Raw genomic sequence first — 12774 nt, forward strand, 5'->3', positions numbered from 1 at the left:
TGTGAAGAGCTTTTGTAGAGAGCTGTAGTCCTTCCAAAATTTTGAACGCAGGAGGAATTTTCTGATTTGTATGTAAATTTGTTAATTAGCTTGAATTAAAACATTTCCTTTAAGAAAGCTAACTTCAAATATCAGATTTTTTTTTCTTAACCAGGTGATAAAAATAATGCTGAGGCTTTTTTTAGGGAGGATTTTTTATTAAAACTAGGTGAAGCTTTCTGATTAGTTTGCTGATTTTTCTTCAATCACAAATGAACACTAAATTGCTTTGGGTACAAGAGAATGCTATGGAGGAGGTGATCTGGGCATTTGTAACCAAACAGAGCAATTGTAGGTGTGGTACAAGAGCCCAGTAGGTTTTGGCTACTGGTGACTTGTTCTGGAACCGCTATAGAACTGCCCAAGTACAGGAATGGGAAGAGACACTTCTAGTTGTAGACTTTTCCTTGTTTGTAACAAAAAAAGAAGAATGTTGGTATCTCAGGTAACTAGAGATGTTTCATATTCATGAGCAAGGTTTCTTGTTTGGTGGTGATGAAAGGCCCCTTTATTTTCGAACAGAAAAAAAAGAGGGGGAGGGAACTAAGTTTAAATATACTCTGAGAAACTCTATGAAATTGCTATATTTTGTGAACTATTCATACTGTGTGTATTAAATGCCCACTAGTAGTTCTACTACTGCTAACAACCTTAGGAAATACTGTGGTCATTTTATATCATAAAATGTAAATGGAGAAACTGTTTGATAACAAGACTGTTTTATCCACAGACGTTCCTCAACATGTTTGTTGACAGCAATCAGGATGCACGAAGACGATCTGTAAATGAAGACGATAACCCACCTTCTCCTATCGGGGGTGACATGATGGATTCTTTGATATCACAGCTTCAACCCCAGCAACCACCACAGCAACCACAACAACAGGTAGCCTGCAGACAAAATAAGTGTTTGTCTTCCACAACTGTGGGTTTTTAAGAATTTAACTTCCAAAAGTTTATAAAAAAAAAAAAAAAAAAAAAAAAATGGAAAGGGACACTACAAAAGTGTTGTGCGGTGGAATTGCCCCTAGGGCAAAACATTATTTTGTCATTTCTTGTTCCAGTGTAAAAAGCCCACGGCAGGTGAACAGCAGCTGTGGAGGGCCACGTGAGACTTGTTACTTTAGAAGCAAAGGACAGAGGGAGGGAAATCAACTGTTTAAGATAAAAGATATGGGGAGGGGACAGAGCGGAGAGTCAGGAGGCATCTCTCTATAATGTGGCAGATAAAAAAGAATGAGGTACAGGTGTGTTATGTCTCGGAAGAACTACAGAAAGACCCTGGAAAAAATAGTGAACTATGAGCAAGGTGGCGTAGTGAGGCGAATAAATCATAGGTGGGGACCAAACTCTCATTTAGTATTCTCTTGCAGATACTTACTTTTTGAGTTCAAAATGATCAAAGGCTTTTGTTGTCTTGTTGACACTTTCAGCCATTTGCAAAACAGGCAGGAGCATCAGGAGCGTATCCTCTTACTTCTCCACCCACCTCCTATCACAACACAGTGACACCTTCTCCATCTATGATGCACACACAGTCACCAGGTAAGACGGCTGAGAGTGTGTGCTCATCGTGTACTGGCAACACACATGCTGCTTTTTGTGTGTGCGTGGCTTTCTGTCACTTGAGCTGTGTTTCAGCTCCAGGTTAGCCAAGGTAATGCACCTTGTGATGTGGAAAAACAGTGAAGTCCTGCCAGGCAAGCTTTGAAAGTACATTTTGGAGCTTTTTTTTTTTTATAAAAAAAAAAAAAAAAAAGGGCCCTTGGCAAAGGTGTCATCTTCAGCTGCGTAAATCTTTTGGGACCATTTAATTCTTAAGCCTTACAGCTTGCTCAGTCAAAACCTGTTCGTTTTAAATACCTGTTTCTTCATAAAAAGTTTTTACCACCGAAGCTTAGCTTTCTGTTCCCAGCTGTTACAGTACAACAGCTGAAAGTGTTTAAGCTTGGGGAAGGGCTGGGCAAAGGGGAAATGCCATTCTTCAAGCCAAATATCTTGAAAAGCTTCTTTTGTGTGGTGAATCAGTTTGGAAAATACAATCCTCATGCATGTGCAAAATACAGCCTTCGAGTGCAAGCACAAATCCTAGTGAATCTCGTTTGCTGTCTCCCTAAAAAGCAGAGAGCTGTAGCAGTTGATAGAAAAAAATATACCAGAAAAATGGGAAATGTGTGTGTTGTGATGTTGTATCTTTGATTAGGAAACTTGCATGCTGCGAGCTCACCTAGTGGAGCTTTGAGAGCACCATCACCAGCATCCTTTGGTCCAACACCTTCCCCTTCCTCCCTTGGAATCACAATGGGACAAACAGCTAACTTTGCCAGCCCCCACGGTGAGTTCCTTACTGGCATGTCTGGATATAGAGACGGGGGAGCATGTTTGCTGCTTGAAATTAAGTGTTCCTGGGCATACTTAAATTAATTTGGGGAAAAAAATAGAGTTTTGTATTTGTCTTAAGCAGCTGCTTTTATACATGTGGGTGTAACTGTCAATGGTAGTCAAAAGTAACTGCGTGGCATGTTGACGTCTTCACTAACATTTTAAAAATTGTCTATCAGTCGCTGTTTCCTGGTTACTAATGTGGGGAAATTCCATGTGGACTTGTAGCTGAACCATGGCTGCAGCTTCTAATGAGCGCTCTCTTGTTAGAATAGTTGCTTTATTTTCACTAAGATTATTCAAAATAAAACTGGAACAGATTAGAAATTCAAATCCTTGCAACTTGAAAACATTATCAAAGTCTTGCTGATTTGACATACATACGTGGAAGCAACATCTCTGTCTTTTCATGTATTAAGTATTTTGAAAGCTGCCAAAACAAATATTTGTTGTAATCACAGTGCATTGGAAACCATTCCACGGATCACAATCAATGAAAGTTCAGGTAGTAATTTTAGCACACCATTATAATTACTGAGAGAACCTGAGAGAGCTATATAGTAGATTGTTTAAGAAGCTTGATCTAATCAGTTGTTATAATGGAGTACCAAACCAAAAGTAGTGTTGCAAAGATTACTACAAGACACACCATAGATTAAGAACAGTCTCTGAGGCTTTTAACTACTAAGGAACAGTAGAAGCCTAAGTCTAGATGCAAGAGTTTTTTAGTTCTGTTTCAGTTATGTTAAACATGCTGATTTGCCTTAATGTTCAGTTTTATTTTACCTTTTGAAAAATAAAACCAGAAACCCTTTTTGAATTTGTATCTTGATTTATTTATTTTTCTCCCCATTACATTTTATCCATACGGTTGTAATATGTAAAAGAATCTAAGACATTTTCACACTCAGTAGATTTTGATCAGCATTTTAGAAGGGTTCAAGGCCAGGTTGGAGGGGGCTTTGAGCAACCTGGTGTAGCAGGAGGTGTTCCCTGGCCATGGCAGGGGGGTTGGAATTAGATGATCTTTAAGGTCCCTTCCAACCGAAACCCTTCTATGTTTCTGTGATTTTTTTAGACTTCTAGGTTAGAAAACCTTGAATCTTTTTTAAAGATGATGGTCTTGTAACATCTGTAGGTACCATAGACCCAAGCTCACCATACACCATGATGTCACCCAGTCAGCGTGCAGGGAACTGGCCAGGATCTCCCCAGGTCTCTGGTCCATCACCAGCAGCACGGATGCCTGGAATGTCACCAGCCAACCCTTCCCTTCATTCACCTGTCCCAGATGCCTCTCATTCCCCACGAGCTGGAACAAGTAGGTTACGTTACTGCTGTTAAAAACTGCAAAACACTCATGTTTAATATTTCTAATTTGATCGTTTTTGATAGGTTTGTCTCAGCCTAACAGTTCTTACTGTCTTTGTGTAGTAAAATACCTAAGGAGTTGAAGCCTTTTTTCCAGCCTAGACTTTTTTCCAAGTCTTTTATAACAAATTGGAAGATGAGTTGAATCATACAGCATAAACTTCAACAGGACTGATGCTTCTTCTTGAACTGCGAAGATTAGTCTTAAACTGTGAAAGCTCCATTACTGAGAGAAAAATCTTTGGAATGAAAACTATGATAACCGTATTTACCTATGCAGATAGTAACGTTTCACATTATAGAGCTGTAATGCTGCTCTTGCAAGACTTATCTAGCCATCTTTAGGTTTCATTCAGTTTGTTGCACAAAGCTGGTATCTGGTGGTATGTTGAGAAAAAAAGGGGAGAAGGGAGTAGGATTAAATTTAACTGAGACTGCATTGGTGGAGGGTCAAAGCTCCAATTCTTTGGCTTTGCTCTGCCTATCATTAGTCAGCCAACTTCTTAAATAAGAAAGATTAAGTTTTGGCCAGGGTGCCTGCTGCTTGTATAGTTAAAGCTAACAGTGAATACATGTCTTAGGTTTCACCTTAAATCCCTCCTTACTACAAGTACTTCCTCCTTACCAATAGGTTCCCAAGCAATGCCAACGAGCATGCCTCCACCTCGTAAACTACCTCAGCGCTCTTGGGCTGCATCCATACCTACAATCCTCACCCACAGTGCCTTGAATATTCTGCTCCTGCCCTCTCCTACTCCTGGGCTCGTGCCAGGACTAGCTGGCAGCTATCTTTGTTCCCCTCTTGAGCGATTCCTTGGATCGGTTATTATGAGGAGACATCTTCAGAGGATCATACAACAGGAAACGGTATGGTTTAGGTTGTTCTAATATTGATTTGCAAGTCTGACTTCGTAACTGTTCTTTTTAGTACTTCTGTACTCTGTGTCTTTCAAATCAGACACAAACTGCTTCAAATATAACAAGGATTTGCTATTGAACTTATTATGCTATACTTCTGAAACTTGCCATCTCAAGCATCTAAATATAGAGAAAACATTTAGTTCTTCTTCTTTTCCACGCAAGAAGTGGAAAACCTATTTGGTCAGGTGAAGTAACTGATACAATAACAGGACTATGACCAAATTTTCTGATGCCCTGGCTTCTGTGAGTTCAGCACATCAATTGTGAGTGAACCAGAACAGCCACAGGGTTACTGTGGATGCCTCTGCCTGGCAAGAATGCCTGAGAAATTAGTTATCAATTGACAATAACTGATCTAGTCATGAATGATGCTTTAGAGTGAGACAGACAATGCGTGCTTCTTTGCTTCATTGGCGTTCATTTGGTAGTAGGGAAAGAAGCCAAATCTAAGGTTCATTCTCAAGGCATGTTTACCTGTCATTTTTGTACAGGTCACAGAAATGTCACATTTCTTTTTGGAAGCACCACAGATTGACCACTAGAATCTTCAGAGTGAATGTGTGTGTTCTCAGGCAATTTCATGAACGACTCACTGAACGTAATTTTTCTTTTTGTACAGCTACAGTTACTAAACTCCAACGAACCAGGTGTAATTATGTTTAAGACAGAGGCACTGAAGTGCAGGGTTGCTCTCAATCCCAAAACCAACCAGACCTTGCAACTAAAGGTAACACCTGAAAATACAGGACAGTGGAAGTCGGAGGAGTTACAAGTTTTGGAAAAGTTCTTTGAAACAAGAGTAAGTACTCCAATCAATAACATTTATATTTCTGTGTGTTGGTGTTTTGAGTAGTTCTGCTGAGTTTCACTGGGATACGTCCGTAAGGGCTGGAAAAAAAAATTTAACAGTTGTTCATACTGTTTACCATATTAAATGGTGCAGCTGTTATCTAAATAGGCAGTACTAATTGGTGTCTTTCTTTAGGTTGCAGGACCACCTTTTAAAGCAAACACCCTAATAGCCTTCACAAAATTACTAGGGGCTCCAACGCATATCCTCAGGGACTGCGTTCACATCATGAAACTTGAGCTGGTAAGTTAACTTCTACGTAGTTCACTCAACTTCAGTTACTGTATTTAAAAAAAAAAAAAAAAAGGAAAGGAAAAAAAGGTGCCACATCTTTATCTCCAAACACATAAATTACTTTCTATATATGTCACTAAGTGTTAATGAAGAAGTTCTCATTTTACTATTAGCTCTCCTGGAAATTCCCCAAATTCTCCCTTTAAACTGATGATTTTGAAAAACTTCAGGCATGTGACTGAGCTATAGGCACATGTGTAGCCTGGCTGGAGTCTTTCTCACTGTATTCTTGTTTGCCATATGCTCAGTTCTTTGAGTTGCTCTGACTTGTGCTAAACCTGGCAACATCTGTAGAGGAAGGTTTTACTTTCTAACTCTTCCCTGACACTGACTGACACTGACGTGAGACTTTTGATGAATGACACTGACGTGAGACTTTTGCTGTTCTTTCTCTGTGATGCTCTCTCTGAACAGTTCCCTGATCAGGCAAGTCAGCTGAAATGGAACGTGCAGTTCTGTTTAACAATTCCTCCTAGTGCACCGCCAATTGCGCCTCCAGGAACACCTGCAGTTGTGCTGAAATCCAAAATGTTGTTTTTTGTAAGTAGAGCTACCTGTTTTAAAATTTTGTGGGCTGCATGTCTTTGAAGTCACCGCTGGTGAGGGGCAAAACATACACGTGCTGTCTCTGGCAATCGTAGTAGCTAAGACTGCTCTAATGTCTGGAAGCCTAGATCTGCGTGCATCTCTTCACGTTTTGTGCTTTCAAAGAGATGCTGACAATATATCCTAAAGCTCAGTTCCCCCTGAGTTGCAGGTATCTTTGTATGCTCAGCTTTTGGTTGTTTTGTTCTTTGAGGCGCTTACTGCCTTGGTGGAGTGATGTACATGAGCTGTGCTGAGAAAGGACAGCATGAAGGAGATGGTTAGAGCAAACGTGTAGGTGTCAGCTCCAAGGCAGCACTCAGTGTAGGGTGGTCTTGAGAATGAAATAGTTTACTCCTCAGCGACAATTTCTCTGTTACAGGATTGATGTGTGAAAACTGAAGGGGTGGAACTGAACTTAATCTGTAGGTCTAGAGTGTTTAAGCATATGGGAAGTTGTGTTGAAGTGCATTGTTCAATTTAACACAATTCTTGTTTGTTTTTTTTGTTTGTTTTTTTCCCCCACAGCTCCAGCTAACACAGAAAACGACAGTCCCCCAGGAAGCTGTTAGTATTATTGTCCCAATTATTTATGATATGGCTTCGGGTACAACTCAACAGGCTGACATTCCCAGGCAACAGAACTCTTCTGTTGCTGCTCCAATGATGGTTAGCAATATTCTAAAGAGGTTTGCTGAACTGAATTCACCACGACCAGGTACTGTACATGTCCAGTAGATATATTCTCTCCACCCAGACATCTGTGACAAATCTCCAGTGTAAAACTAAATCTCTCTTAAGTCTGAATTCTTCTTGGGTTCCTATTATGCTTCTTTAGCGATCACAAACTCCTGATATGACAGGCAATACGTAACTTAATAGCAAGTACTGGCAGTGCAGCAGAGTTTTATGCCAGAAGGTTACACTGGTGATTCAGGCTGAATAGCACTGTCAGAGTTTTACTCCCAAGTAATAGGATGCACCTCCTGTTGGCCCGACTCTTGCTGCACAGTAGGAGCTAAGGTTTTTACAAATGGGCCCAGAATGAATCACGATAAATATGCTATGGTCAAGTGTCAGTTTTCATGGTTAACTATAAAGTTATTAAGCTTAACGGTAGAATATAAAGGGATGTTAAAATAGTTATCAAAACTTGTCCATGTGCTGTGAATGATTTAAAAGTAACTGGTGTGATTGTGTGCTCCTTTTGTCAGTGTGTACGCTAGCAGAGGAGCATACAGTCCCCTCCACCAAACGTGCTGTGAAGTGTTTGAGCTAAATAGATTGTTCTGAATGTTCATTGGCCTGTAGGTAGTGCGCTGTGAGCAGCATCGTACTTTGCTTTCCCTCTCGTTTGTCACGCTTTTCAGTTTTTTTTTCAATATCTGACAAAGCTGAACGGCAGTAGCAGGTTCTTTGGGCAGTATGTTGTCTGTAAGCAGTGGTTTGGGGACCTAATACCCACGTGGTTCAAAAGGCCAAAATCTTTCAGTTCTGCTGTAGTTGCACACTGAAGATGGAAGTTTTTTGCCAGTAACCCAGTGAATAGCTTGAAATTGTGAATCCAGAGGTTGAATTCTCCTTCTGTATAATTATTCTTCTCGTTATGTGGTAATTTTAACAATGCCTGACGGTTTATTTTGATTGCTAGAACATGGGTAATGTTTATCTTACATTGGTATGGATATGTATACGTTTTTGGAGAACTGTGATGAGATTTAAATTAAGGTTTTCTGTTTAACATGTAGTAATAGTGTAGGTAAATAAGAGAATAGCTTTGAGTTCCCTGTAAGAGTTCTGTGTAGGATCGAACTGTTGGTTGAATAGCACTTTTATTTCAAAACACTTTGACTAAACTTTGAGTGTTTCTTTCGGAAGGTGCTTCCCCATTGAGTCCCCCTAATGGAGAAGGGTAGCTGCTTGTTGTGCTGTGTATTATTGCACTAAATTGTGTTTTAAGGTAAACCCTCCACAAAATGCTACAGCATAGGGAGCAATTGGCAAAGCTGCTCTTGAGTATCCTAGGTGAGATGTCTTCTGGTGATCATTAGGTAGATTAGGATAGACAACCTTTGTTTGTCACACGAGTCTGGAAGTAACGCAGGACTGCAGTACAGGGAGCAGAGAACAGACAGGGGGAAAAAAATGCATATGAAAAGAGCTTTTATATTTCTGGCCTCAAGAAGGGCCTTACTCCTGGGCAAAGAAGAATCCCAGCTGAGCAGAGGATGTTTCGAGTAGGCTTTCCTCTAATTTCTGAAAGAAAAGATGAGTCTGTTGATTTCTCCCACCCAAAGTAGGATCTTTCCTGAGGACACTGAACGTGCAATTCCCTGTGTTCTTATTGCCAAAATTTGCATTATTTTATCTGACAAAAGAGAAAAGATGCCTTCTTTTCTCTGGCATTGACGGTGATGGGAGAGCCAGCAGATTATAGCAGATAGCTGGGAGGCTTCTTTAACAACAGCAGTACATGGGAGACCCAAAACACATATCCTCTCTCTTATGATGCTTTTGTGCTGTGCTCAGGATTTTCCTGCCTGTGTTAGCTCTTCTGCTGCATTAATTGCAATCTGCATGGTTAAGTGAATTTTTAACTCTTTCAGTCAGAAAGGAGCAGGGCTTCCCACCATGCACGTATGGTATTATTGGCACTTTCATTGTAACCCGTAATCAGTGTTGCCTCATTTTGGCTGTATCTTTTTTACCTTTCTCTCTTTGTGAGGAAGTATTTTGTATTCAGCTTAATTTTCCTCTTAATAAAATGGTAGTAACTGAAAAGTGAGTTCTTTTGGCAGAGTTTTATTTTCAGATCTGTGGACAAGCACGTGATGCTGTGTTTAACAGTAAAGCGCTGGCTCGGTGCGAGTACGCTGCCTTTCCGAGATCACTTTACCAATGACTCCATGGGGGAGAAAAACGTTTGATTTTGGGGAAATAGTTTTATGTGAACTGAGATGGAATCGATGCCCTGGAATAACAGGGTTAACCCTGAGCTCTAAGCCTACAACCTGCGTTATGTAGTGGACTGATGTCTGGTAAGGAAAGTCCCTACTGACGCAGGAGGTGACCTGTAGAGAGGAGCTCAAGGGACTTGTGTGATATTTCTTAAAACGCTTCATCACTAAGCATTGCCTAATGTCTGGTTTTCAGTGATACTAGCCCTGATTTGTAGCTTTGATATGATAATGACTTGCCCCAAATAGTCCTGGGAGTCACTAGTTTGGCAGTTAGGATTAATACAACCCCGCGTGCTCTGCTCTCATCTCTTTGCTCACACAGCTGCTTCTTCAGCAACAAAATGCAGTCTCTTCTGCTTGATGCTTCTTAAAATATGCAGGAACAATTCAGCCCGTGGTGGCAGGGTACAATAGGGGCTATTCATTGTATGCTGTTATTGGGAATAGTAGATGAAAGTTACTTCTGTCTAATAATGCTTGACCTCTTGCTGGTCTATGTAAACCCTCTTGATTCTGTTGGTTTCCATTTTTAAAGCTATTTCAGAATGTGTGTGTCTTTTTAAAAAAAATGCCAGTATTTGAAACTCGTGACAGCTATGGCTGTTTTTTTTTTTTTTCTGTTTTCAACAGTTTCAAGCAAAGTTTACTTGCTCTGCGTCTTGTTTTGCGGTTTCGAAGCCAAAGCTAGAACCAGAGCAATTCAGTTGGGTGGGAAAATAAAATAAGACAATTAATTTAAAAAAAAGTGATTTTTGCCCAGTCTTGGAATTAAAAGTGTTTCCAAAAGTAAGCTTAGGGCAAAAGAACATTTTCCAGCTGTGTCATACTTGGGTCTTCTGAAATGTTTAGTTTCTGTTCTTAATCAATGCAAATGGAATTTGAAAAAGGGTTGGTTGGTTTGTTTTTTTCTTGATAAAATGTAGCACTCTTGATTTATAACATACATACAAATACAGTTTGCAGGGCCATATATGTGATAAATTCTGTCATAGACTCGTGACACTCAAAGCTATTAAAAGCTCAGAGCTGCTGTCAGTGGCTTCTTGCAGTTTCGTGACCAACAGGAGGAAGCTGAACTTTCTTCAGCTGGACTCGTTTCAAATCCAGCCTTCCCTGGAGGTCACTGAAATCTGCAAGTTGCAACCACCAGTTACTGTGAACCTCTTGTATCGTCACTGTGTTAGCTAAACTTGTAAATGATTGGGACCTCCTCCCTGTATGGGGCTACGACAGCAGTAGTGCCACACTGCGAAGTGTGCCAGCAGGCAGAGGGCACGTCCCAGCGTGGAGGGGGCGCGAGTAGCGCGCTGCCTCGCCTGCTTGTTAGAATTAAGCCCTGCCTGTTGCTCTGCTGTTGCGTGTGATGCTAACATGTCTTTTTTCCCTGTTCCAGGTGAATGCACAATATTTGCAGCCGTTCGGGATTTGATGGTTAATCTTACGCTGCCCCCTGGTGGGCGTCCATAGACACTTTTAAAAGAAGGCTGAAAATGAGACAAAACAGCAAAAAAAAAATAATCTCTCTGAAATTAAGCCTTCAATTAAAAGAGGACGTTCTAATTTTACTTTTTTTTAAGAGCTAACTAATAAACTGGCAAACTTTCAGGGATGCACTTTCATCAAATAAGTATCACCACGACTTTTGTATAGTGCTGTTGTATAGTGTGTTTTAATGGGAGACACTTCAGACTAGGTAATAGATTGAAGTATCAGCTTGCTGGTAATAGATTTAATATTCTGTTTTATACTATACAGAGTATGAAAATGCCAAACTTGTTTGTTTTTTTGTTTTTCTTATGTTTTGGTGTAATGGTCTTTTTTTAAGGCAGGTCTGTCATTTTTGAATACTGTAAAACTGTGACAAACTTTATATTGAAGCTGTATTTTAATATGACTGCTTTGAATCCTTAAACAATTTATTTGGGCTTGTTGTAAACATGTCCCCAAAAAGCAATATTTAATAAACTGGATTAAAAAAATATTCTTAAACTGGATGTTGTATAATCTTAAATGTTATTCCTTTTCTGCTGAAGCTACTGGCCAGGTCTCTTGTACTCACCTACATGGCTATCTCTATATGTGAACCTTAGAAACAATCTCACGTTTACCCTTTGAATTGTTTGTGGGTAACTTTGTGAGTGGTGACAGAAGGCTGCTGTTGTAATCAGAGAAAATTTCTGTCCTTCAGAATTAGTCTGTCATCTGATCATTTGTCTTCATGGATTAGTATTCTCAAATACTAAGCAGAAGGATGTTTCAAACTAATTTTAATAATCCTTTTGTGAATGTATTCTAGCCTACCTTGCTGGATTCGAGGCTCCTATTGCCCTGACAACCGTCACAAGGCTTCTTTCTTTATTCTTGAATGAGTCTGTCAAGGCCCTTACATTATTTACAATCATTTCATTGGTTTCTGATTTAGACTGCAGCCTTGAACCTGTGGTTTTGAGCGTTGGTACTCTATCAGTAAGTACTATTCTAGCTTGGTTGTGTCTAACAGGTGATTACAGTTTGTTTCTGAAACACGAAGCTTATCCACTGGGGTGAAAACCCTGGCAATCTTTAAATGTTGCTTCTGCTAATCAATAGGGAAAGATTTTGTAGTTCCGTCTTTCTCAGCTAAACCAATGACATCAGACTGAGAGGTGATAGAACAATGTCTGAAAAAGACTGGATATTTTGCTGGAGATTTGGGCTGGGTTTGAGGTCTGAGCATTCCCAGGCCAAAAGGAAGCTTTCTGCTATGCAGAGAAATATCTGATGTTGTTCGTGCTCGTGGGCAGCTGAGTGTACTGGAGGATGAAGGCCCCACTGAACTTCAGCACTTGAAAATGAATGTGGGGGAGTCCCCACAGGGTGGAGAGAAAGCAATACACGTAAACTAGTGACAGGTAGGTATGAGGTGACATTCCCAACCTGAGACTGTGGGGAGATTATTGAATTTTCATGTGTGTATATATCTGTATATACACCACTTCTGTTACCATGCACCACATCTGAAGCCTTTATCCTAAACAATTTCTGAAAGAAAAAGACTACTAGAAAAAGGAAGCATTTCCCACAGGCCAGCAACAACTCTGTTCCTTTCTGAGAAGTAACCTTGGCTGTTTACAAGTGTAGTTTTAATTTTCATTTTCCATGTGTTCAGTTTTCTGGTAGCCAACCAAACACTCAGATAAGGAGCTGAATCAAGGTGAGATTTGTTTGAATTAAGTTTTAAATCACTTGTTGTCCTTGTGTGTTTGAGCGTCCTGCAGTTTGCCTCTGAAATTGCAAATGTTTTAACTGAGTTTCCAAAGACTGCCGGAAACAAGTTCTGATAACGAGTATTTGAGCCAAAACAAAGCTTCATAAAACCAGAAGCTGTTTTTC

General features: G+C 40.1%; 1 protein-coding gene across 1 annotated transcript in view; it reads left to right on the top strand.

Moving 5' to 3' along the window:
- Positions 1 to 11372, top strand: part of MED14 (mediator complex subunit 14) — a 37306-nt gene extending 25934 nt beyond the window's left edge. The window contains exons 22-31 of the mRNA XM_032192865.1: positions 770 to 925; positions 1473 to 1584; positions 2243 to 2374; positions 3560 to 3742; positions 4424 to 4659; positions 5333 to 5512; positions 5699 to 5806; positions 6272 to 6397; positions 6971 to 7160; positions 10796 to 11372. Of these exons, the coding sequence (XP_032048756.1) occupies positions 770 to 925; positions 1473 to 1584; positions 2243 to 2374; positions 3560 to 3742; positions 4424 to 4659; positions 5333 to 5512; positions 5699 to 5806; positions 6272 to 6397; positions 6971 to 7160; positions 10796 to 10869 (1497 nt within the window). The 3' untranslated portion in view covers positions 10870 to 11372. The remainder of the gene's footprint in view (positions 1 to 769; positions 926 to 1472; positions 1585 to 2242; positions 2375 to 3559; positions 3743 to 4423; positions 4660 to 5332; positions 5513 to 5698; positions 5807 to 6271; positions 6398 to 6970; positions 7161 to 10795) is intronic.
- Positions 11373 to 12774: the final 1402 nt, after the last annotated feature.

This window comes from Aythya fuligula, chromosome 1, assembly GCF_009819795.1.
Source record: "Aythya fuligula isolate bAytFul2 chromosome 1, bAytFul2.pri, whole genome shotgun sequence".
Taxonomy (NCBI): Eukaryota; Metazoa; Chordata; class Aves; order Anseriformes; family Anatidae; genus Aythya; species Aythya fuligula.